This window comes from Panthera leo, chromosome B3 (genome assembly GCF_018350215.1).
Source record: "Panthera leo isolate Ple1 chromosome B3, P.leo_Ple1_pat1.1, whole genome shotgun sequence".
In the NCBI taxonomy this organism is placed as follows: domain Eukaryota; kingdom Metazoa; phylum Chordata; class Mammalia; order Carnivora; family Felidae; genus Panthera; species Panthera leo.
The window spans coordinates 59,887,795-59,913,337 of record NC_056684.1 but is presented as its reverse complement, the minus strand read 5'-3'; the positions used below and the strand labels follow the sequence as shown (position 1 = coordinate 59,913,337).

Here is a 25,543-nt window from a genome sequence, read left to right as displayed (position 1 = left end):
TTTCAGAGCGAGTCATGTGACCCCACAGCCAGAAGATAGTTGGATCCCTTTACTCATTAATGCCGTTGATCATTGCATGAACAGAATCAAGGAACTCACTCAGAATGAACTTGAACTGTGAGTTTTCAGGCTCATTTGCACTCTCCATTCTCCTTATATCACAGGTAGCCTCTGATGTCTGCTTTTAAAATGGGGCTAGAATGCTTTCTGGATCAAAATGGAGTTCCTATCCATCCTTGTCAAGAGACGCTACTACCAAAGATTGTTGGTTAGGCCAGACTGGCAGTTATTTATATACTACATAAGTCTGATATATTTTTCTGTGCTAGATACAAAAGATAATTGCATGAGTTTGCATTTCTGAATCGTGTTTCAGAGATTCCTGCAGAAGCTGCCTTATTCCCTATTTGCAATAAAGTGTGTTAATTCATTGTTAAACCTATTGATGGGCTTAATAAAATGTTGACCTGCTGGTAATTCAATAAGTAACCTTTCAAAGTTTCTTTCTGTCAGAAATACAGTGGGTTGAGACTAGCACATCGCTTTCATTTGGGTTTATAGGTCTAACGGTCTGATTCTGATCAGAACTGTACTTAGAACAAAAACGCTTGACTTTACTTCTTTAGAGAAGATGACTTCAAAGCCCCTGTGAGTACTTCAGTGTGTTATATAATATTATTATTCTTATCATTAAGTCCTTCTGAATATTATTCCATCCCAGTCTCCAAAATTATTTTTTGGTATTGAGCTCATTTGTTAGGTTTGTCCACCTTATTGAACAGATTTAGTTTTCTTATAAATACTTGTATTATTGTTTGGTTATATGTTACATGTGTCTCCAAATGTAAATACAAAATTTTTATAAATCAAAAATTTTTAAACGTATAAGAGAGTTTATATAATTTTAAGGGGCTTTCAGTTAGTCCTTTTGCACAACCTTCATTATATTTTTGCATTGGTCTGGACGATCACATACTGGGAAGCAAGGTGTACATCGCCTGTAGTGATGTGTATTCTGGTGACCTGACTTGGGCCTTGTGCATGTGCTATAGGTCTCCACAACCTCTAATGCCAGTTCTTTGCCTTACATAGATGTAACTTACCCCGTCTGCCCTTCTGATGTCCCCGCGGTCTTTTTAGGTATAATCAGCAACAGCAGGCATTCTTCTGAGCCATGAGTGTGTACTTGGGTTGAAATTCCTTATGTCAAATGAGTTTTAATTTACTTTTATGAAGTGCCATTCTATAAGTTTAATAAGAGTTGTGAACAGAAGGAGCTAAAATCACACTGAGAGTGTCAAAGCAATGAAACAATGTAAACAAAAAAAAATTACAACTTTGTACAAAAGGAGTCCACTTCTTTTATTTTTTCTTCCAGTACTTATTCTCTATATAGTTAATAGTTTTCATATTTCTCCAGTGGGCCAAGTTCATGTTATCAGCATCAGACTTTAATCATGGGATACTTAATGGAAGTTTAAGCGGGAAGTTCAGGGGCTTTCACAGTGATATTTCTGTAGTTGGTTTGGTTCTGGAACATATCACAGTCCATTTCCACAGTGAGCCTCTGGGGCCCCACCTGTGTCGGTGTGAACTGGAATTGGGTGTACAAGGTCTTTCTGGGCAGCACTGAAGCTAATCTGAAATAAAGGAAAAGGCAGGTGATAGTTCTTTCCCATTGCTTTGCTGGCCCCTGTGACTTTCCCTACTTAAAGAGGTGAACTGTGAAGAAATAAACATTTAAGTACCTGCTGTTGAAACAGAAGAGGTTTTCAAGGGATACAGGAGCACTGATGCATAGGGGCACTTGTACCCCAATGTTTATAGCAGCACTCTCAACAATAGCCAAATTATGGAAAGAGCCTAAATGTCCATCAACTGATGAATGGATAAAGAAATTGTGGTTTATATACACAATGGAGTACTACGTGGCAATGAGAAAGAATGAAATATGGCCCTTTGTAGCAACGTGGATGGAACTGGAGAGTGTGATGCTAAGTGAAATAAGCCATACAGAGAAAGACAGATACCATGTGTTTTCACTCTTATGTGGATCCTGAGAAACTTAACAGAAACCCATGGGGGAGGGGAAGGAAAAAAAAAAAGAGGTTAGAGTGGGAGAGAGCCAAAGCATAAGAGACTGTTAAAAACTGAGAACAAACTAAGGGTTGATGGGGGGTGGGAGGGAGGGGACGGTGGGTGATGGGTATTGAGGAGGGCACCTGTTGGGATGAGCACTGGGTGTTGTATGGAAACCAATCTGACAATAAATTTCAAGAAAAAGAAAGAGAAAGGAGGGAAGGAAGGAAGGAACGAAGGAACGAACAGAGGAGGTTTTAAGGGAATACAAGACAGTAGCCTCCCTATGGTGAACAATTGCATGGTTGAGAAGAGAAACATCCTATTCTAAGGGCTTCCAAGCCGCATCTGTTATTTCTTTTTTTTTAAATTTTTTTTTAACGTTTTATTTATTTTTGAGACAGGGAGAGACAGAGCATGAACAGGGGAGGGTCAGAGAGAGGGAGACACAGAATCCGAAACAGGCTCCAGGCTCTGAGCTGTCAGCACAGAGCCCGACGTGGGGCTCGAACTCACGGACCGCGAGATCATGACCCGAGCCGAAGTTGGCCGCTTAACCGACTGAGGCACCCAGGCGCCCCTGTTATTTCTTTTATCACCTGTGACTTCAGTCTGGTCCCACTCTTGGTATTACCCGGGGTATGTTTGGGAAAGCTTTGGTTTTGGAACCCTTGTGTTGCTAAGTGCTGTGAGAATACAGTGGACATATACAGAAGATGTCAGTATGACAACAGGTGGTCTTTGGAGCCCTATCAAGAACCTCCTGGCCTTCCTGTGGACCTTCTTACAGTGACTAAGGGCATAGTGCAGATTCCCTGTGAGGAGCTTTCTCCACAGTTGATCAGGGATACCACAAAAATGTAGTTGAATGTTGGCAGTCCCTCCTCTCAACTTATTGGCAAGAGTGATTCATTGAGTTTCATAAGGCTGAGGCACACGCTCAATAACCAGACAACTGTCAGCAATTTCAGGGATGGTAGGAGTAAGTATCGTGAACTCTAAATTGTATACTGTGTTTTCAACAAAGGATACAGTGACACAGTGAGAAGAGGTAATGAAAGAAGATTCCTGCAACATACTGAAACCAACAAGGAACTAATGTAGAGAACTCCTACAAATCAACAAGGAGAAAAAGCTGGAACACAAAAGAAAAGTGGGCAAAGAGAACACACCTTTTACAGAGGAGGAAACAGAAAAAGCTAATAAATATATGAAGAGTTGCAAATTAAAACAATGAGGTGTTAGAGATATTACCTTCTTTCTATTAGCCCAGAAGAGAAGAGAAAGCAGGGTGTTGCCAAGAGTGGAGGAATGGTAGGAATTCAGAAACTCATGTACTGCTGGAGGGAGTGTGGACTTCTGCAGTCATTCTGCAAACAAATCTGATAGTACCCAGTCAAACCAGGTCATATTCTGTGACCTAGCAATAAGAAGATGCACGAGGATGTTCATTGCAATAGTATTTGTGGTGTTTGGGAGTTGGTGGCACTCTGGGTGCCTATCACTGTGGAAAGAGAGTGGTAGGAAGTCTGGGATGTACACAGTGAAGCATTATGTTGCAGAAGCAATGGATGCAACATATGCAGATGAATCTCAGAAACAGTTCTGAGTGAAAAATAAGATTAGATATAATGTACATAAGTTAAAAATACAGTCTTATAGGGGCGCCTTGGTGGCTCAGTCAGTTAAGCATCTGACTTTGGCTCAGGTCATGATCTCACAGTTTGTGGTTTGAGCCCTGTGTCAGGCTCTGTGCTGACAGCTCAGAGCCTGGAGCCTGCCTGCTTCAGATTCTGTGTCTCCCTCTCTTTCTGTTCCTCCCCTGCCTGTGCTCTGTCTCTCTCTCTCTCTCTCAAAAATAAATAAAGATTAAAAATAAAAAAATACTGTCTTATAGCACACTTTTTACACATTCTGATGAAAGGATACACACACTTACAAAAGAATGCAAAAGGGGCTGGTGGGAACAGGAATAAAAAGGAGTATTTAAACAAAATTTTGTATTATGATTGTCATTAGTAGAATGCAGTTCACTGGCTGCACCAAGAGGCAGCCTACCCTCCCTGTGATAGTCTCTAGTACTCAGGCCTAACCTCCCTGACTGCAGAGCAGCGATCAGGGTCGTGTGGGTGCCCAAGGGGCATGTAGCCTCCCTCACTCCTGTCTCCCAGGATGAGAGAGGCCCTAATTCTTTTAGTTCAACTTGCAGAGGTATTTCCTCTGTCTCAATGGACATGGCAAAAAGGCAGTCATTAATTTTGGGTCCCTGTCTTTCTGACTAGTTGAGGTGTTTTAGCGGGATGAGAAGCTTGTAGTCTCTTACCTGTATCTCTTCTCTCTGTAAATGAGCCCCCTTCCGAAAATGGAGATCACACAGTCCTGCATGGGAACATCTAGGAAGTTATGGATGCTGACTGAAGCCTTAAGAAGTTGATATTGCTCTGTTGTTTCTGGCATCTGTGGGAAGAGGCAAAACCTGAAGCAGATGTCAAGAGCACAGAGGCACAGTTACTGCTTCCCCTCCTAGGCATCCTCCCTGTACTCTCTTCAGTTACTCTTCTGCCTCTGCCTTCCGGACTCCAAACTCCAAACTTCCTTCCCAAACTCCACAGCTGACTTCTTTACCCCTCTATCTGGTCTTCCTGCATTTATTCTTACCCTTGATTCATGAGTAGCCATCTCTGATGGTGCCTCTCCTCCGCTTAGAAAGGTGAGGGGTAGAAGCACCTGGGGGGCTCAGTAGGTTGAGTGTCCGACTTTGGCTCACATCATGATCTCACAGTTCATGAGTTCCAGCCCCATGTCAGGCTTTGTGCTGATGGTTCAGAGCCTAGAGCCTGCTTCAGATTCTGTGTCTCCCTCTCTGCCCCTACCTTGCCACCCCCCCCCCCCACCATCTCTCTGTCTCAAAAATAAATAAACATTAAAAAAAATTATTGTAAAGAAAAAAAGGTGAGGGGTTTCCCATTGTCTTCAGAATTCATCTTTGGTTGGCATTCAGAGCCCTTCGTGGCCTGACCCCAATCTCCTTCGCCAGCCTCACCTGTTCTTCCCTCAACTAAACGACATCCCAGCCACCCTGGGCACTTTCCCATCCCAGCACACCCCTCAGGCTCCCTTCTTTTGGGCCTCTGTGTTGAGTCTTCTGCCTGCAGTGGCCTTCCTCCACCTCTGCACTGAAGCTTACCTATTTTTCAAGGCTCAGCATAAATGCCATCTCTTTCCATTAAGTCTTCCTCAAACCAGCTGGAATTAATCCCCTTACTTCACTTATCCCATAGTGACTTTGTACCTCTATTTAAGCACTTACATAAAAGACCAAACATTATGTCTCCTTTACTTAATTATAATATAACCTCCTTGAGGGCTGGGGCCAGATTGCATTAATTTTGGCCAGGGTAGACATGGAAAGAGGATTAAATCAAAAGCCATAAGCCTTTGAAACATCCCATTTTTATGATCATGGGCATGATACTCTCTAGGACTGTTTCCTCATCTGAATAATGGGAATAGTTCCACCTCACAGGGATTTTGTATTAAAAGAAGTTGAAAATACATTGGCCTATGTATAAAGCACTAAATAAACATTGGCTGGTATTATCCTTCTAACTATGAAGGCAGCAACTGGGGAGATCCTCATAAAAATCTTTAACCTGGGAATGCAAGCTGGTGTAGCCACTCTGGAAAACAGTATGGAGGTTCCTCAGAAAGCTAAAAATAGAACTACCCTACGACCCAGCAATTGCACTACTAAGCATTTATCCACTGGATACAGGTGTGCTGTTTCAAAGGGACACATGCACCCCCATGTTTATAGCAGCACTATCAATAGCCTAAGTATGGAAAGAGTCCAAATGTCCATCGATGGATGAATGGATAAAGAAAATGTGTGTATATATACAATAGAGTATTACTTGGTGATCAAAAATAATGAAATCTTGTCATTTTGAAACTACATGGATGGAACTGGAGGGCATTATGCTAAGTGAAATTAGAGAAAGACAAAAATCATATGAATTCACTCATAAGGACTTTAAGAGACAAAACAGATGAACATAAGGGAAGGGAAACAAAATATAAAAACAGGGAGGGGGACAAAACATAAGAAACTCTAGATATAGAGATCAAAGAGAGGGTTACTGGAGGTGTTGTGAGAGGGGGGATGGGCTAAAATGGGTAAAGGGTACTAAGGAATCTACTGAAATCACTTGCACTATATGCTAACTAATTTGGATGCAAATTAAAAAAAAAAAAGACAAAAAAAAATGAAGACTATGATTGACTGTTAAAAAAAAAAAAATCTTTAACCAAAAAAAAGTTGGAAGATGTAAACCTTAATAGCATATGTAAAAAACTATCTCTTTTAAGAGAGATCTGTCAACCTAGCCTTTTCGGGTAATCCTACAGCACAGTCATTTGCCCTGAAGCTTGAGGGGCTTTGATTCCTTCTGAAACAGAGCAAAGGATAGCAATTCGGGGAAAGACTGGTGCCTACCTCAATGACTAGGCGTGGTCTACAAATGGCAATGTCTTCCTGAGCAAAGCAGCTGAGGCTGGACTCAGATTGTGTTGCCGTGGCTATGGCCGTGAGTCTGAGGAAGCTGTTCTCTGGTGGGCTTTGCTCAAAACAGGAGAAGGACAGGCTGTTGGTGGTGGTTTCATAAACTGAAACATACGACAGGCAGAGTCAGTGCAAAGGAATGAGTGCATGTGCCCTGGAAAGAAGGAATAGTTACACACAGTGCAAAGTATCGCACTGAAGCCAGCAAGATGCCCCATTTCTCACAGCAATTTCAAACTTGGAACTCACTCAAGACCCCACTCCCACCACCATCACTGCCTCCGCCAGCGCTCTTGGCAGACCTCCTCAGTAGGGTTGTGGAAGGTTCCTGTAAACTAGAATGAGTTAAGCTCTCTGGCCTCAGTTGCCTTGTCTGATAAGAATGCCTACCTGGTGGGATAGCTTGTGTTAAATGAGATACTGAGTGCTTATCTCAGACGCTACCACACAGTCGTTGCTAAATATATGCTTACTTAGTTCCTCCCTATTCTGTTTCTTCAGTTTCCCTTTTGCAGAGAAAATGAAGCCATCCTTCATCCTTGAGGAATCTTCTCAAGCTCATGTTCCCATTCCCAACCCCGTAGACATAGACCTCTACCCCTGCTGCCACCCGGAAGATGAAGTGTCCGCCCTCCCCAAGTTGAACCTCCACTTTTGAGGTCTGTGTCCCATCCTGACCCCACTATTGCCTGCTGTGTAACTTTGGGCAAATTATTTAAGCTCTCTGTCTTTGTCTCCTCATCTGTAAAGTGGGGATACCAGTGGTTGCTACCTCTTAAGGTTGTTGTGAGGATAAATGATATAATTCATAATGTACACTTAACCCTATGTTTGCCAAAAATAAGCTACAGTTATTCTAGTTGCCCCTCCTTTCCCCAAGGGTTGCACCACCAATTTTAACCCATCTTTCCTGAGGCTTCAGTCTTTCCCTCTCTGTTGATTATTTTCCTCAGCACGAAAGCAGATTCTGCTCTCTCATCTTAAACAAACAAAAAAACCCACCCTCTCTCTACCCAGTGTCCCTGGCTGACAACCACTCATCCTGTTTCCTTTTTCTGTCTGTTCTTCCAGGAAGGACTGGCACACTGTGTCTTGCTTTCTCAACTCTCAATCAGTTTAACCCCTAGGATGCTGTCCTTTGCCATCACTTCTCAGTAAGACCACTCCCTCAGTGTCTACTTTCCAGTCTTGACATTTTGCGGCTACTCTCCTGACCCTGCTGGGTGGTCCTCCTGTCTTTGACTTCTCCATTCACCTTCTGCTCCTTCCCTGCCTTCCCCCTACATGCTGGTGCTGCCTGCCTTCACCCTCTTCTCTTCTCACACCCCTTCTTCTACCCCCATGAGCTCATTGATGCCCTGACTTGGCAGCCCCCTCTGTGCTGGGATTCCTCATCTGGTCTCAAACCAAGGCCTTTATTTTGAATGCCAGGTTTAGGTTTCCAGCTGTCTCCTGGCCATCTCTGGATGTCTCATGGGCTTTCGAACCCAATGGGCCCATACTTATTCTTCCTCATTTTCCCTATTCTAGGGGTTCATCCAAACTGAAAGCAACCCTCTAACCACCCCCCCATACATATTCACAAGTCCAAATCTATCCCACCTCCTTAATATGTCTTCATTTGAAGTGCTGCTACTCTGGTTTCTCCTTCATTCCTTGACTTGGTTATTACAAAACTTTCCAACCTCTGATCCAGTGTTTCTCAACATTACATGCACATTAGAGTCATATAGAGAGCTTTATAAAATGATCCCAATGCCAAGCTGCACACCAAATCAATTATATCAGACTCTGGTGGTGAGGCCCAGGCAGCAATATTTTTAAAGTTCCCCAGGTAAGGGGTGCCTGGGTGGCTCAGTTGGTTAAGTGGCCAACTTAGGCTCATGTCATGATCTCATGGTTCGTGAGTTTGAGCCCCACGTCGGGCTCTGTGCTGACAGCTGGGAGCTGGAGCCTGCTTCCAATTCTGTGTTTCCCTCTCTCTGCCCCCGCCCCCCGCTTGCACTCTGCCTCTGTCTCTCTCAAAAATAAATAAACATTAAAAAAAATTTTTTTTGAGTTCCCCAGGTGATTCAACATGTAGCCAAGATTCAGAACCAGTATTCTAATATGACCCTTTCCATTCCATTCTGCCAAAATGAATTTCTGATCACATTTGCTCCTCTAGTTCAATTTTTCCTAGCTCCCCATTGCCTAGAGAACAAAATTCAAACTCCTTGGCATGATATACATGTCCCTGCATGATCCAAGTCCCTGCACCCCACAAAAAGGAAACATGGTGGAGAAACTGGGGGCTGTGTGGGCTGGTTAGGAGACTGTTGCAATAATGTAGACAAGCTGTAGTCCACTGATTGTCTCTTGCCTGCCCATTGGAATCACCCAAAGAATTTAAACAGTTTTTGATGTTTGGGTCAAACCATGGGGTTTCTGATTTAATTGGTCTGGGGTTCAGGCTGAGCATCCAATTTCCCTGGGTGATTCATATATGCAGCAAGGTTTAAGAACAACTACTCTAGTCCAGGGTAACATAGGGAGCTTTTAAAAAATACCATTGCCTGGACCCCATCCCAGACCAATTAAGTAGGAATTTGGGGGAGGAGGGAGAACCTGTGTACATGTTGTTCCTTCTGCCTTGAATACTCGTGACTCACTTTTCTGCCTGTCGCTGCCCTTCCTACTCATCCTTTCAGACTCGGTGTAGTCTGATGTATCTGGGAGCAGCCTGCTCCAACCTGGGTGACATGATCCCCTGCCATTGTACTCTGTTTACATCATCAAATACTTCTTATACTGCAGTCATGGTCTGTTTACTTATCTGACTGCAGTTGGAATTGTGAGTGCTTTTTTCTATGTGAAGCTCAATAAATATGTGTTGAATGACAGACAGAGGGCACACCAGGGGCTAGAAGCCACCTCTTCAGAACTTCCAGTGTGCCCCATGGCTGTTGCCTACCCAGGGTAGGAGCTGGGGGTTGAGGAGGTCTGGCAAGGCCTTAGAATTACCCATGTTGGCACCAAGCGTGAGGAACAGCTTGTTCTTCCAGAGCTTGGCAGCAAGGATGCCATTGTAGTACATTGCCTGCACCCCAATTGCCAGCTCCACAGCCTTCTCCTCATCAGTGGGGTTAACCAGGATCACTGAGAACTGGGCATTCCCTCCTAGGCATAGGGAGCTGGGTGCTTCCAAGAACAGGTATAGAGGCTCAGCAGTCTTGAGCCTGGGAGGATGGATGCCACTGTCCTTTTCATGTTCCATTCTCTCTTTCTGGACTCTTTCCAGCACTTCTTTTTCTTGAAAAGATCCTGAAGAATGGAGGAAATAAAACAGGCCTCTTATCCAGAGGGTATAGACTCTTCTAATAAAAGTCCAGGATTAAGATTCATTTACCCAATGCTACTCAAATCCCAAAATCATAAGAGCTTTGCAACCCTCTAAGACCACATTTAGCTTAAAAAAAAAAAAAAAAAAAAAAAGTCCGAACATGAGACCAAAACCATAAAAATCCGAAAACACAGGCTGTAACTTCTTTCTAGATATGTCTCCTGAGGGGTGCGTGGGTGGCTTGGTTGGTTAAGCATCTACCTCTTGATTTTGGTTCAGATCATGATCTCACAGTTTGTGAGATTCAGCCCTGTGTCAGGGTCTGGGCTGACAGCACGGAGCCTGCTTGGGATTCTCTCTCTGCCCCCCACCTCTTTCTCAAAATAAATAACTAAATAAACAATTAAAAAAGATATGCCTCCTGAGGCAAGAGAAAAGCAAAAATAAACTTTTGGGACTACATCAAAATAAAAAGCTGCACAGTGAAGGAAACAAACAGCAAAACTAAAAGGCAACCTATAGAATGGGAGAGAATATTTGCAAATGACATATCCAATAAAGGGTTAACACTCAAAATAAAGAACTTATAAAACTGAACACGCAAAAAATGAATAATCAAATTTAAAAATGGGCAGAAGACATGAATGGACATTTCTCCAAAGAAGACATACAGATGACTGACAGCCACATGACAAGATGCTCTACATTGCTTATCATCAGGGAAATGCGAATCAAAACTACAATGAGGTATCACTTCACACATGTCAGAATGGCTAAAATCAACAACATAAGAAATCACCGGTGTTGGTGAGGATGTGGAGAACCCTCTTGCAATGTTGGAATGCAAACTGGTGCAGCCACTCTGGAAAACAGTATGCAGTGTCCTCAAAAAGTTAAAAATAGAACTACCCTGCAATCCAGCAATTGCAAGTAGGTATTTACCCAAGGAAGACAAAAATACTAATTCAAAGGAATACATGCACCCCAATGTTTATAGCAGCATTATCTACAATAGTCAAAGTATGGAAGCAGCCTAAGTGTCCATCAACTGATGACATTTGGCATAAAAAAAGATGTGTGTGTGTGTGTGTATATATATATATATATATACACACACACACACATATATATATATCTTGTCTGTACACGTGTATGTATGTGTATATATATATATATATATATATATATATATATATATACACATCTCTTGTACAGACAAGATATATCTATATATACATACACACACACACACACACACACACACACACACACACACACACAATGGAATATTACTCAGCCATAAAAAGAATGAAATCTTGCCAGAGAAAGACAAATACCATATGATTTCACTCATGTGGGATTTAAAAAAACAAATGAGCAAAGGGGGATAAAAAGAAAGAGGCAAATCAAGAAAGACTCTTAACTATAGAGAACAAACTGACAGTTATCAGAGGGAAGGTGGGTGGGGGGATGGGTGATGAGGGTTAAGGAGTGCACTTGTCATCATGAGCACTGGCTGATGTATGGAATTGTTGAATCACTACACTTGAAACTAATATTACACTGTTAACTAGCTGGAATTTCAATAAAAGCTTAAAATAAAAAGGTCTGGAGCACCTGGATGGCTCAGTTGGCTGAATGTCCAATTCTTGATTTCAACTAAGGTCATGATCTTGCAGTTTGTGGGATCAAGCCCCACATCAGGCTCAGCACTGACAGCGAGGAGCCTGCTTGGGATTCTTTCTCTCCCTCTCTCTCTGCCCCTCCCCTGCTCCCTCTCAAAATAAATAAACTTTAAAAAAAACAAAAAAGGTCTTTGTTGGGCAGATCCACTCTAGATACAGCATGTCTTATCCAACTTATTCAAAGACCAAGTTCTTCAAGTGCTATGCATTTGTCCCTTGAATGGTGGGAGAGCAAGCTTTTGGACAAGTCTTACTGTCTCTGAGGACAGGTCTGTAGGGACTCAGATCTTCCTAAGTGAAGGAGTTGACTTATTCCAAGGGCAGTGGGGACCATGGAATATTCTAGAGCAGGGGAGTAACAATTATTTTGTGTTTTAGAAAGCTCATTCTAGAAACTGTAAATTGGAAAGGGAACAATAATGGAGACACTGGATCCCAGGGGTCCAGTTAAGAGGCTGTTACAATGCTACAGACAAGAGATGTTGAGGCCTGAATTATCTATAGGCAATGGGGAAGGAGATGAGGAGATGGATGTGAGAGTAATGTGGGGTGATGAAGGAGGAAGAGTTGAGGAGGGTGCAAGCCTTCTTGTTTGGACAGATAGGTGATGGTGGTGCCATTAACCAATATGGAGGACAGAGCAGATTTGGGGTACTGGAAGAGAGGGTGAAAAGAAGAGAGGGAGAACTTCTGGCAGCTGGACTTGGTATTAAATGTGTTGTTTTATTTTGTCCCCTGGAGGACATTTAGAAGCACATGGAGAACTTTTTGGTTGTCACTGCCCATGGTGGTGGGGTGCTGGCATCTAGTGAATGCTGATAAGCATCCTATGATGCACAGCCACCCACAACAAAGAGTTATCCGGCCCATAATGTCAAGAGTATCAAATGGGGTTAAAAAATGCATTTTATGGGATATGGAGAAGACTGTGACTCTCTCTGGCCTATATCTTTCTGGCCATCCCTTCCCCTCTGTTGGCATTTCAGGTGCTGAAAAACCCTGCCCAATACCTTCAGGATACTTGTAGTTCTGAGTGATGTCCTCACAGCGGTCACTGCCCACACTCTTGGTGCTGATGTTGTTGCCAACATACTTAGTGTTGGAGTTGGTTAGCTCCAGTGTGTCATCCTCACAACACTTCCAGACCACACACGAGGCATTTACTGAAGCAAAAAGGTCTGATACTGCAGGTGTCAGTCCTAGTATCCCCTCCTTGACTGCTCTGACAGGAACCAGATCACAGGACTCGAGGACTGAGGGAGGAAAAGGGCAGTGAGCAAGAGGAACCATACCTAGACCTCTCCTGAGCCAGAGCTGCATAACCTTAGCCCCCATCCTATGTCCTATTTTCCCTTCCCCGAGATCAAGGTCAGAGGTAGGCACTAGGCAGAGTTTATGAAAGGGCATTGCAGAGGTGAAATTCACAACTATGTAGTGACAATCCTTTTTGGTCCTGGCCTGTGGCAGGAGCCCTCTCAGAAACTGGACAGGTAGAACCTCAGAGGACCATAGTACACAGGAGTTGCTTAGCCAGCTCGACTATGGCTATAGTTAGGAATAGTTCACTTTTATTGAGCACTTATTATGTGCCAGGCTCTATTACTATTCTGCTGCTGAGCAAGGAAGAGTGATCCTTTTATGGCTCTTGAAGATTTCTTCTCTGAGCTTGAGCCTATCCTGATACCCTCTTTACCCATATCCAGAACCTCAGAAATCTCACCTACAAGCCCCTAACCCAGCACATCTACCAGTTATCTTAAGACCCTCTACCCTTCATTGGGATTCTGCTTCCTTGCCAGTTGTTCTGAGGTAGGGCTAGTCTCCCCACAGCCTCGGGCCTAAATAGCTAACACCTTTGTTCCTTTCAGCCTACTGGCTTCAGGTCAGCATTCTGCTGGCCACTATCATTCCTTCCTAAAACTCATCCGGTTTTAGGGGATGCAGACCCTCTTGGGACCTCCTGCTGCTCATATTTCCTCTCCCACGGACTCCTTCAGCTTGTGCAGCCTAGGATGGTATGGGGGCCTACCCCCAGGCTTTACCTCCACCTCCACTGTGAGCATTTGGGTGCAGAATCTGCCATCCATCATAACCTTGAGGCAAAGCAGGCCGGGTCATCCAGCACTCTGTGGAAGTCTGGAAGATCCTGAAGGCATCAAAGTGAATAATTCAAATGGGGACAAAAGTAGTTCTGAAAAGCTGAAGACATTCTAGAAATCAGAGTCATTATTGCCATAGGACACTAAAAGTGGCTGCCATGCTCCCACGAAGGGGGGGGTGGTGCATGGCACCACTGACCATCCATGTCCCACGTATAATAGTCTTGAGGGCCTCCTCTCAGTGCGAGGGTCACTCAGGGTGTGGGGGGCTTATACCATGTGGGTTTGGAGCCCTTCCATGTCTGAGACTTCATCCTCTTTGAGCTTCTCACCAGATTCTGCCTCTTTGGCCTTCTCCATTCTGAAGGCCCTCCTCATTGTAGTACTCATCTACAAACAAGTGTCCGCCAGTTCCCTGGGCTGAGGCGAATGTGGTAACGACGCGAGCAGGGATTCCCAGGCACCGCAGCACTGCGTGGAAGGGGCCAGAGAGTCAGGGGGAGCCAGAGAGGCCTGGGTATGTATAGCTAGTGTTTTCAGTGTCTCCTCTGGGCAGGCACTGTCTTAAATGCCACCTGACATTGTGGAAAGAGGAGGGACACAGGCACCAGGAAGTTAGCACTGACACAGCACAGGATGCATAAAGGCTGAGAAATGAGGTGCAAAAAATTTACACAGCAGGCGGAGTGTACAGCCAGGGCAAGCTTACCGAATATTCACCAGAGCACCAGGGCTTGCTCTACTGGGGCAAAGGCAGGGAAAGTTTCAGGGAGAAAGCCGCAGGACAACCCAAGAGGCAGGGCAGACGCTCCATACAGTAGCCAAGGGGGTGTGGCAGGCAAGCTGGCTCTGTACCTGTGCAAGCAACTGCGGCGAACACCCAGGCCTGGCCGTCGTACACAGGTCGCCCTTGGCCTGTGAGCCACTGCCGCAGGATGGGCACACTGCCCCGGCGCTTGTTCAGCAAGGCCGCTTCCTGGATGGTGTGGGTCTGTGGGGTGGGCAAGACCCTCTTCTCCATGAAAGCATGCAGCTGTTTGTGGAAATGTGTGGATGATACATGGGGCCCAAGACAGAATAGCCTCCAGGGGGTGAATAAAGAGGGCTTAGACCAACTGCATGAGAATCACTTGGATATTCGTGGGCTTCACCCTACCCACTGGGTTGTAATCTCTAGGGGTGGGGCCCGGAGAATTCTCCTCTTTATCAAGTCCTCTGGAAGCCAGGGACTTGTAGACCACATGGCAAACAAGCCTCACATCACAAGAAGAGCAAGAGCGCTGCCTCTCCCTGGGGGCTGCTTTCACTGCTCCTTCACTTGCCCTGGCCCTGGTTCCTTTGAGGGTGTTTGCACCTGGGACGTCAAGGCCCACTTATCCCAAGCTTCCACCTCCTCACGGCTTGACCTCATCCCTCTCCACCTCTTCAGAGGGGAGTCCAGAGGCACAAGAGGAAATGGGAAACTCATTACTCCTCTGAAAGGACATTTAGGAACAGCGGGAAGCACCAAAGTACCTGGGAGGAAGGGACCATTTGTGATTTGAAGATTTCCAGGGCTATAAAGATGGGCAGCTCTGGCAGAGAGCTCCTGTCTCATCTCCCCACGCTGGCCTCCTCTCCCTCCCACCTCACTCACCGAGGCGCCCAAAATGTGGGCCACATGCACGGGGTTGCCCCACTCCTCCACCTGCTTGTCCATGCTCAGTAAGTGCAGACTGAGGTCAATGACATCCACCTCAAACTGTAAGGAGCACACAAAACCATGATAAACGGCCTCCAGGTTGGGTACTCACCCCCCACCATCACCTCATCCTTCTTCCAGACTCAGGTTCCACTCCTTTCTGCCATGCCTTCTTGTCTCCCATGGGAGTTCTGGCTTTTCCCTCCCTCCCATTGTGCCCCCTGGTCTGTGTGTATGGGCAGTCTGGTCCTTTGCCTCTTCTGTTGTCTGAATTTCTCAATAGGGTGTGAGCCCTTGACAACCAGGGCTGTATTGTTTCATTTCTATCGTTTTCCATTTAATGTGCTCCTACAGCTCCTGCCAGCACTGCCCCACGTGGGGAGGATACCAAGGCAGCTCTTGCTCTTGAGGAACCTGCAGTTTAGGAGTAGGGAGGGACACAGAGGCACTTAGAATACAATCTCAGCAACATGGTTGGGTTCTAGGAGAGATGCCAACCCAGAGCAGAGGGCACAGCAGAGAGAGTCACTCTTACCTTTGGGGCCTGGGAAAAACATCCAGACAGTGTTAAAGGATGGGTAGGGGGGTGCCTGGGTGACTCAGTCGGTTAAGTGTCCGACTTCAGCTTGGGTCATGATCTCACAGTTAATGAGTTCGAGCCCCGTGTAGGGCTCTGTGCTGACAGCTCGGAGCATGGAGCCTTCTTCAGATTCTGTGTCTCCCTCACTCTCTGCCCTTCCCCCACTCATGCTCTGTCTCTCTCAAAAATGAATAAACATTGAAAAAAAAAGAAAAGATGGGTAGGAATTTTCTGGGGGTGACAAAGGAGGAAAGGTATTCCAGACATATTCAACCTGTCTGTTCAGGGGATGGCTAGAAGCTGGAGCATGGGATGGCTAGCTCTTGAGGAAAGAAAAGTACTGGACTGGCTATAAAGGGCCTTAATGTGTCGAGCCAGGGAATTTAGTTATTATCCTGTAGACAGTGGGGATTTAACAGAGGTTTGATTTGCTGTGGTGTTTAGTTAACTCTGGAAGCTGTGGAGGAAGGTCTGACGTGGCCCTAAGGAAAGAGAGGCACCACATGGCTGAAACTGCCGAAAGAAACAGACTCATTGACACACCAGGGAACAAGGTTGTGAAAAAGGAGGACTTGGTGTGGTGCCACCATTTCTTCCATCTTGGGTCTGGGTGCCTTTCACAGAACTTCCAACAGCGTTATGTTGGGACAGAGCATCTGAAGGTTCCCAACCTCTGTGGTCCGTAAGAGCCACTATGAAGAGAACCTAGGGACGAATTTGCCATTTTTAGTGGAAAACAAGTGGCTGTTACTAATTATGAGGATTATGTACTTTTTGTTTGTTTGTTTATTTCGAGTGGGCTCCACACTCAACATGGGGCTTGAACTCATGACCCCAGCATCAAGAGTCAGATGCTCCACCAACTTAGCTAGCCAGGTACCCCAATGACTATATACTTGGGATCTGAATTTGCTTCATCTTTTTTTATAGTAAGATACTAACTGCTTAAGGAATACAGGTGTTTTAATTAATCCATTAAACAGATGTGAAAGGGAGCTTTTTAAGAGGTGCAGTCTTTGAAAACTGGATCAAACTCTTGAATTCAACGTACTTGATATGTTTGCAAATAAACTTATGGACTGAATCCTTAAAAAAATAAAGAAAGAAAAGAAAAGAAAAGAAAAGAAAAGAAAAGAAAAGAGAGAAGAGAAGAGAAGAGAAGAGGAGAGAAAAGAAAAAAGAAAAGAAAAGAAAAGGCCTCATGACTTAAGGGCTTTTGGACATGCCAGCTCTGTCTGGCCTGAACAAGGCTATGTGGCTATCACTGGCCCTTGTCTTCCCCAGAGGTCCCTGTACCTGGCCAAAGTCCCAGGGCTCCTCCTGGATGCAGTCAGCTGTACCCAAGTAGATGAGGCCGTTCTGGTTCAACACATACTCTGTGCGTTGAGACTCCCTCTCCAGGAACACAGCATCCTCTGGTGAAAAACAGGCAGGGATGAGGTTCTGTGGGGTGGTAGGCCTGCCCTCCATATCCAGGCCTCTGCCCTCCTTGCCCAGTCAGGTTTGGCTGTAGGTCTTCCCTTCAGCTCCGGGCCTGATGAAGACTGAGGAGGAACTCCCTCTTTCCACTGACTCTACTGCAACCCAGACTCTTCTCTGGTACAGAGTAGGGAAAGGGGTCAGAGTCCCTTGTCAGCCAAGGTGACCTTCATGGTCAGCCAGATAGATAGTAACAAGCCAACCTTAAAAAGCCTACTGGTTCCCAGAAGACATGTGCAGCCAGAGTGCTTTTGGCCTAAGATAATTTGGCAACAGCTCAGAGAACTTCCCAGTGTGCCTATTATGTCTCTTTCACAAGTTCAATTTTAAAAAATAGTGTTTTAGGGGCACCTGGCTGGTTCAGTCAGTAGAGCATGCAACTCTGGATCTCGGGTTGTGAGTTTGAGCCCCATGTTGGTTGTAGAGATTACTCAACAATAAAATGTTCAGGGGCGCCTGGGTGTCTCAGTCGGTTAAGCGTCTGACTTCAGCTCAGGTCATGATCTCACAGTTCATGTGTTCAAGCGCCACATTGGGCTCTCTGCTATCAGCACAGAGCCCATTTTGGGTCCTCTGTCCCCCTCTCTCCTTGCCCCATCCCCTGCTTGTGGTCTCTCTCTCTAAAATAAACAAACTTTAAAATAAATAAAATGTTTAAAAGAAAATAAATTAAATTTAAAAATGGTGCTTCAGAAAAAAACAATCAAAAACATAGGTTGACAGGGGTGAGCAGAAAGAAAGAGGAGCATCTGGTAAGACAGGGTCAGAGGGAATAGTGGAGCTGGGTAAAGTAGAAGCCAGAGCATTGGCTTTCTACCCTGGTGGCATCCAAGTGGGTCTAAGACTCCCATGGTCTCTCAAGCCTCTCCTGCTGCCTTCCTCAATGGGCTGGGCTGGGGTTCATGAGGAGGATGGTGGTCTTTAAGGAGGATACTCTAGAAAGCCAGAAGCAGCAGGGGGACGTGCTCTGCTTGCCATGTGTCTCTCTCTGCACCTGTTGCTGGGTGGGAGTGGGGGAAATAGGGTGCTTAGGTTGGTTCTTGGGGACTAACAAGAGAAAAGTCTTTGCAGACTATTCCCCCAGACATCTGCTGGGATGAGGGTACTCAAAGAAACAGAAGAATAGGATATTAAATTCAGGAAGCCCTGAAAACTTGGGGCCTAAAATCACAGAACCATGTGCTCAAGGAGCCCTTGACTTCTGCCCCTCCATCTTGAGTACTCTCTCTGAAATCACTTCAAACAGGTGTTTGGCCCCAAACTCTGAAGGCTCTGGGAGGTACCTTATCAGAGCATGGGTAACATCACCTTCCCCTTCCCTGATGGGGTGCAGCCCTCTTTTATAAAATTCCCTGCTTACGAAAAGGACTTTCATTATAGCATGTAAAATTTCCCTTTGAATCTGGGAGAGTCCCATCTCCAAGAATGCTAAGATGAGACTGAGTCCCAGATAACCTGAAAATTTCTTAATCACCTCCCAGGTAAGCAGAGCCAATAACTCACTCCTGCCCACACAGACATCTCCATTTGGACTCACATGGAAAGGACTTCCCTAGGCAGGTCCCTACAAGCCAAGTGTAGAGGCAAGAAACCTGGCATGGAGTCAAGACTATGAGTTCCCACTGAACTGAGCACTGTCTCAGAACTATCTTTGCTTTGTCTTTGTTCTACCTGCCAGGGCCTAGCTGTGGATGTGGGATCTGAGTCAGTGAGACAGATGTACTGGAGCCTCAATTTGGAAGGAAATGGCTTGAGGGTCTTTCTGCCAATATGTTGAGGGCCATGGGTCCTCCCTCAGCTGAAGGGGCCCTGATTCCACATTCACCCACATGGGGATGGGGCACCTAAATGGACATTTGTTCTCATCTGTTGCTCTATCTGATCACCCCCTTGGATCAGGAAAGAGCCTAAACAGAGGATTGGCAGGACTATCTGAAGGAGGGGGTATTGGAGAATGCTTAGCAAAAAAATGGAGAGAGGGAGCCCACTGGGGGTCAGATGCCACATAGAAAAGGAGTCAGGAACTGGCTGGAGAAAATTGGGAAGATTTCTTCTGCTTCCCTGTTTCCTTTTGTCTCCCAGCCCTGCCTTATAATGACGGCTCCTCAGGCTGGCAGTGAAACTTGTGAAAAGAAAAGGCTCTTCACTTGTCATCTGGGGTAGTGAGGACAGGAAGGCTGATCAAAGATGTTTTCCATTTCCCCAAACAACCATTCAGGGAGCCCCAAGGATTAAGGTGGTGGGTGGCAGATTTAAAAAGTAAAGACAGACTCAACCTTCAGAAGGGGGAGGAAGAGGAGATGCCCTCCTCATGTTTGGGGCATGTCAACCATGTCTGATGATCTTTCTTAGGTGAAATAACCCCAATAGCCAAGGCTGAGCTTTGTCAGCGGTGGCCACTGGTTGGGTTGCAGAAGGTCACCTGATCTCAGGAAAGCCCACCGTTAGTCTGCTGACCTATGGAACACTAGCCTTTTGTTGCTCTAGTCATATATTTAGACAAGTCAATGTGGAGAGGGCCCAGCAGCCTGTAGTAAGAACAGAACTTACACGTGGAGAGAAGCAGAGACAACCAAACAGGGCAGATTTACCGTGGAGCTGATGAAGCTGAAGCTTTGGGCCCCTCACTAACACAGACCCCTTTAGGCCTGAGCAATTCAATATTTTGTATTAGTTTTCTTTTCTTTTCTTCTTTTTTTAAAAAAAATCATTTATTTATTTTTGAGAGAGAGATAGAGAGAGTGAGCAGGGGAGGGGCAGAGAGAGAGGGAGAGAGAGTCCCAAGCAGGCTCCGTGCTGTCAGTGCAGAGCCTGATGCAGGGCTCCAACTCATGAACTGTAAGATCATGACCTGAGCTGAAATCAAGAGTAAGATGCTTAACCAACTGAGCCACCCAGGAGTCCCTCCTCCCCCTCCTCCTCCTCCTCCTCCTCCTTCTCTGTCTCCTCCTTCTTCTTCCACTTCTTCTCCCTCCTCCTCCTCCTCCTCTTCTTCTTCTTCTTCTTCTTCTTCTTCTTCTTCTTCTTCTTCCTTCTCCTTCTTCTTCTTCCTTCTCCTTCTTCTTTCTCCTTCTTCCTTCTCCTTCTCCTTCTCCTCCTCCTCCTTCTTCTTCTTCTTCTTCTTCTTCTTCTTCTTCTTCTTCTTCTTCTTCTTCTTCTTCTTTCTCCTCCTCCTCCTCCTCCTTCTTTCTTATGTTTATTTAGATTTGAGAGAGAGAGACAGAGAGAGAGAGAGAGAGAGAGCACAAGTTGGGGAAGGGCAGAGAGAGTGAGAGAGACACAGAATCCAAGGAAGGCTCCAGGCTCTGAGCTGTCAGGGCAGAGCCCTACACGGGGCTCGAACTCACGAACCGTGTGATAGGAGAGCACAAGTTCTCAGTGCTGATGAACCTACATCTAGAAAAGTTTCACAGTGCATAAAGTGTGTGTAGTAGTGTGCCTTCTTTGTAAGGTGAATGTGATGCTTTAATGAGATATTGCATGTGAAGCACTTGGCCCAATATCTGACATGTAGTACAAATTCAATAAATAGTAGCAACTAAATGTTATCATAAGCCTAGATTAGATCCATTATACCTAACCCAAAGTCTGATGTCCAGCTGACTGAGCCACCCAGGCACCCCTGTATTGTTTTTCTTAAAGGGGGTCCACGAAGTTATATAAATCTCAGGTCCCACAAAACCTGGATTTGCCCTGGAGACAGACTATGGGAGCCCAGAGAGGAGACAGAGAAGCCCATCACTCAGGTTGTATCCATTCCTGAACCACTTTCCCGTTCTTAGCCCCTGTACTGTCATGACAAAGAGTAGCTCTTCTAGGGTCATCTCAGTGAATCTCAGCTCCTATGTCAAATAACCTGACCCAGCACCAGGGTTTAGTGGTGAGATAAGACTTTGCTTTCAGTGGGAGGCCCCAGGCTGCTTCTGCCAAGGGTGACACCAAAACAGACCCTGGGTCTGAGAGGCCATTCATCCAGGAAGCAGACGACACAGTAATTGTGTGTTGGTGCTATCCTTAGAGGGAGCTGCCCACTGGAGCCTGGGCCTGTCACTCCCTGCCAGAGCTGTGCCCCAACTCCTGTGCCTTGAGTCCCTGTGCAGCCCAGGCTGGTTTGGGTCTAAACTCACCTCGAGCCCAAGGGTTAAAGAGCACTGTGAACCGGCCCAGGGGAAATGACTTCTTGCCCAAGACCTGCAGCAGGAGCGAGTAATGGCCAATGATAGCATCTGTGGGCGTAGTCACAGAGATGTTCCAGGACTGGGCATCTCTGTCTTCCACCACTGCACTCCACCACTTCCGGTCCCCCATACTGGAAATTGGGAATGTGGCTTGGGTCTTGTTGGCCTTGGAAGGCTGCTCTCCTGCAGTCACACAGAGAAGAACTGGTCATTTGGACCTCTTGGTCACAACTGAGAGTAATAAACTCAAGTATCACAAAGTTGGAACAGGTGAAAATTGGTTTTTGGTGAGAATGAAAGCAGCCCATCCAGTAATGGGAGGCAATAAAGGGTGATGGGAGAGCACAAGTTCTCCGTGCTCATGAACCTACATCTAGAAAAGGTTCATAATGCATAAAATGTGTGTAGTAGTGTGCCTTCTTTGTAAGGTGAATGTGAGGCCTTAATGAGATATTGCATGTGAAGTACTTGGCCCAATGTCTGACATGTAGTACAAATTCAAGAAACAGTAGCAACTAAATGTTATCATAAGCCTAGATTAGATTCATTCAGGGTTTTATAGAAAACTGATCATTATATTTGCAACCAAAAGGAACCCCTTAGTGTTAATGATGCTCAGCAGCTTCTGAATCAGAACACTATTTTTTTAGGCACATTATCTCATCCTCACAACAGCTCTGCCAGGTGGGCAGGACTTCCTCAGACTCAGGGCAGTGTGGCTCATTTGCGCCTTTGTTCCCTGAGAAGATGCTGGAGGAAGAACCCCCCAGTCCTGCCACCAAGAAGGTCTAGGTCTGCCCCACTTACCAGTTTGTGCAATGAGGGCTACCTTCTTCAGAGTAGACAGAAATGTGTGGACTGGAGCCTGAAAGTTCAGGATGATGGTGAAGGGCTTCCCTCTCCTCACAAAGAGGTGCTGGGAGCTGATGGCCTTGGTGTAGTGCTCCTCATTGTTTTTTGCTGCCTGGAAGTCACAGTTCTTGATCCCCAGGGCTACTGTGGAAAACAGAAGTCATGGAGACTAGGTAAATGTGACGACATAAGTTGAGACAAAAGCAGAGACCCTGGAGTCATAAATGAACTGGGGTTCAAATCCTTGGCTCAATTTACCTACTAACTGTGCCACCTAAAGCAAGTGATTTAACCACTCCGAGCCTCATTTTCCTCTTCCTTAGACTAAGGAATCATCCCTCTTTCAGGGTTGGGGCAATTAAATGAAGTAATACATATATAATACACTTAGCACAGTGTAAGACACATAGGAAGTCTCATTAAATGGGACTATTACTATTATTAAAAGAGCAATGCCTGCTCTCATTGTTGACCTCCTTTTCTGGTCCCAATCCAAAACCAATGAATAAAACCCAGAATTTTGTACCTACTCCTTTCTTCTTCAAACACAAATAATTTTTAGAGCTGGTTTGGAAATCACTGAGCTGATTCTCTTGTTTATAAATGAGAAGAGTGAGGCCCAGACAGTAGAACCAACTCACCTGAGATCATACTTGGCTCTTTCACCTAAAGGCTCACCAAACCCATGGCACCATGCAGCCCAGAAAAACTCTCCAAGGAGGGGGCCTGAGAGTATTATAACAGTCTATCAGGCAGTTCTCATCTGACAATGAGCCATGTAAATATACTAATAGACATGCAGAGGCCCCTGAGCTTTCTGCATCCTGTAGTTCTACCTGTTCCCTTGCTTTATGTTGGCCTCTGCCCCTTGTATTTGGATTCCCTGACTCCTACCTCCCCTTCTCTGTCACTTAGCTTTTTTTTTTCATGCTTTTATATTTATTTTGAGAGAGAGAGATAGAGAGCGAGCAGGAGAGGGGCAGAGAAAGAGGGAGCAGAATCCTAAGCAGGCTCTGCACCTTAGCGCAGAGCCCAATGCAGAGCTCAAACTTACGAACAGTGAGATCATGATCTGAGCCGAAACCAAGAGTCAGAACCTTAACCGACTGAGCCATCTTAGGCACCTCTCTCCCACTTAGCTTTGAGGCTGTGACACCCTCATGCTTTCCCAGGGTTATCTTCCATATGTATCACAACCTACAGAGGATAATCATGTTGTGATGCCATAAATCCATGTTAAGGGTAAGAACATTAACCCATGTTAGCCACCATCATTGTCATCACAACTATGACCAACGATTTACCACCAATGAGCTACCATGTTGCCACCCATAGCCATACCACTGCCACCACCACCACAGCACCCACTACTACCACCCACTGTAGCCCCCCCCCCATCACCTCTACCACCATCCTACTTATTGTAATAAAAACACATTATGATGGAGGAGCTACTGAGAGTCAAGTAAGCCCCATGGATAGATGGCTTGGCTCACCCTGTTCCATGGCTGCAGGCTGATCTTATCCACTCGACCACAGGAAATGCCTGTCTTGAACTGTTGCTCAGTGCTTCCTCTCTGAATCTGTCCCGAGAGAAAATGATGGAGGTATTTTCATTGGTTTAAGAATCTATAAATAGTATAGTTTTCTTCCACTCCTCCTGTGAGGCCCCCACATATTTCTTTTCTCTTGCTCCCTCCCCACTAGTATCTCTTGGACCAGCTGCTGGGAGTTACCCTTTTTCATTTTATCTCTTGTGCCAGACTGGAGCAGTGGGTGGAATGGAGGAAGATCAGCCAGCTAGAGAAGCCAAGAGGAAACTTCTAAGCCTGTCATTTCAGTGGTTTCAAGAGACCCTCAGAGATATTACCTGGACAACAAGAGAAGATTATGGAAGAGATGACTCTAAACAGAAGGCTCACATTCAACTCCAAATTTCAGGCCCTAAACATATCATGGGCTTCAAGTTGCTAGATGTTTGTGGCTATTTTGGTAATAGAGAGAACCTGTATGTCTGGAGATCATCTGTGTGAAGGAGATAAGGAGGTAGAATTTGTTGGTGAAAAACAAATATCCTAAAAGTAGAAGTCAGAGCCCCAGCTCTTCCAAGCCTACCAGATCTGGGACTCTAGCAGAGAAGATGGAAAACTATCTTGGGACTCAAGACCTATATCTTTTTCTATTTCTACTTGTTTGGTCACTGAGGAGACAAGACACAGGAGAGGACCTCCTCTTTGGCCCTCTTTGGTCTTCTAAAGCCCAGCTTTTGCTGGGGCTTCTCCAAGACTGTTAGCACGCTCAGGGGCAAGAATACTGGTCTGCATGCATATGGGATATCTATAGAAGGATATAAAAGAAACTACAAAGAGCATTGGTTGCCTGTGGGGAGGAGAGCTGGACAATGGAATAGGAAGGTGATTTTTCTCCTGTTTACAATTTTATACTTTTAAAACTTTGAACCATTGCCCATTTGAGGAATCTTATTATGTTTAAAAAAATGAAGCTTCTGCCTTCTTATTCCTCCAAAAAAAATGATTCTTCACAAGAAATGAAGAGGTAAATTTTTTATTATTTGAAGATGAAGTGGTTTTTACCTGGAAACCATGAATCTACTAAAAAATTATTATAAAAGATAATTTAGTATGCTAATCTTAAGTTTAATGCAGTCCCCATAAAAATTTTAACAAGTTTTTTCTCTGAAACTGGAAAAGCTGATTCTAAGGTTCAAAAGGAAGTTTCTAAAAGATATAAAATATAATCTAAAAAGATCTAAAGATATAAAGATGTTTTATATTACAACATCTAAGATGTGTTTTAATATCTAGTAGGCCTGGTCATGCTACATTTCTAACTCCTTATATAGTATAACCAGGATTCCTAGATACTACAACATAGTATGACATCACTTCACTTGAGAAAGCACATCATCCAAAATGTATGCATTAAGTATGAGCTAAATGTGGCACTTTGAATCATTGGGAAGATAAGGATTCACTAGTAACTTGTTTGGGTACAGAAAGCTTGCAA

General features: G+C 45.1%; 2 protein-coding genes across 17 annotated transcripts in view; one reads left to right on the top strand and one right to left on the bottom strand.

The window, feature by feature from the left end:
• Nucleotides 1–25,543, top strand: part of CCNDBP1 (cyclin D1 binding protein 1) — a 70,307-nt gene that overhangs the window by 9,496 nt on the left and 35,268 nt on the right. For 5 of the 9 annotated variants that reach the window (XR_006203616.1, XR_006203613.1, XR_006203614.1 and 2 more), the window contains exon 11: nt 7–117. Coding sequence is in view for 5 of the 9 variants with exons in the window: in XM_042942240.1 (XP_042798174.1) it covers nt 7–117 (111 nt within the window). In the remaining 4 variants the exon portion in view is untranslated. Of the gene's footprint in view, nt 1–6; nt 1,830–3,106; nt 3,574–7,141; nt 8,514–25,543 lie in introns of those variants that run through there. The other 4 variants (XM_042942239.1, XM_042942241.1, XM_042942243.1 and 1 more) reach the window with 4 other exon arrangements.
• On the bottom strand, nt 1,478–24,316 carry EPB42 (erythrocyte membrane protein band 4.2). Of its 8 annotated transcripts, none has more exons than XM_042942230.1 (14): nt 24,013–24,316; nt 22,472–22,660; nt 21,614–21,847; nt 17,304–17,422; nt 16,551–16,712; nt 15,383–15,487; nt 14,602–14,779; nt 14,079–14,217; nt 13,690–13,793; nt 12,658–12,900; nt 9,644–9,943; nt 6,575–6,744; nt 4,403–4,536; nt 1,478–1,640 (listed from the first exon to the last, which is right to left on the bottom strand). In XM_042942230.1, the coding sequence occupies exons 1-14, from the start codon at nt 24,020–24,022 to the stop codon at nt 1,478–1,480; spliced, it is 2,250 nt and encodes a 749-aa protein (XP_042798164.1). In that variant the 5' UTR covers nt 24,023–24,316. The 8 variants fall into 8 exon arrangements, with proteins under 8 accessions (XP_042798164.1, XP_042798166.1, XP_042798165.1 ...); XM_042942232.1 differs by having other exon boundaries at nt 22,472–22,657; XM_042942231.1 differs by lacking the exon at nt 24,013–24,316 and adding an exon at nt 23,158–23,264.

What these genes read in the sequence shown, in the direction of transcription:
- EPB42 (XM_042942230.1), bottom strand. An exon ending in GAACTACAAGTATCCTGAAG is followed by an intron (nt 9,944 to 12,657) that starts GTATTGGGCAGG and finishes TCCATTCTTCAG; the next exon opens with GATCTTTTCAAGAAAAAGAA. An exon ending in CACGCTTGGTGCCAACATGG is followed by an intron (nt 6,745 to 9,643) that starts GTAATTCTAAGG and finishes CGTATGTTTCAG; the next exon opens with TTTATGAAACCACCACCAAC.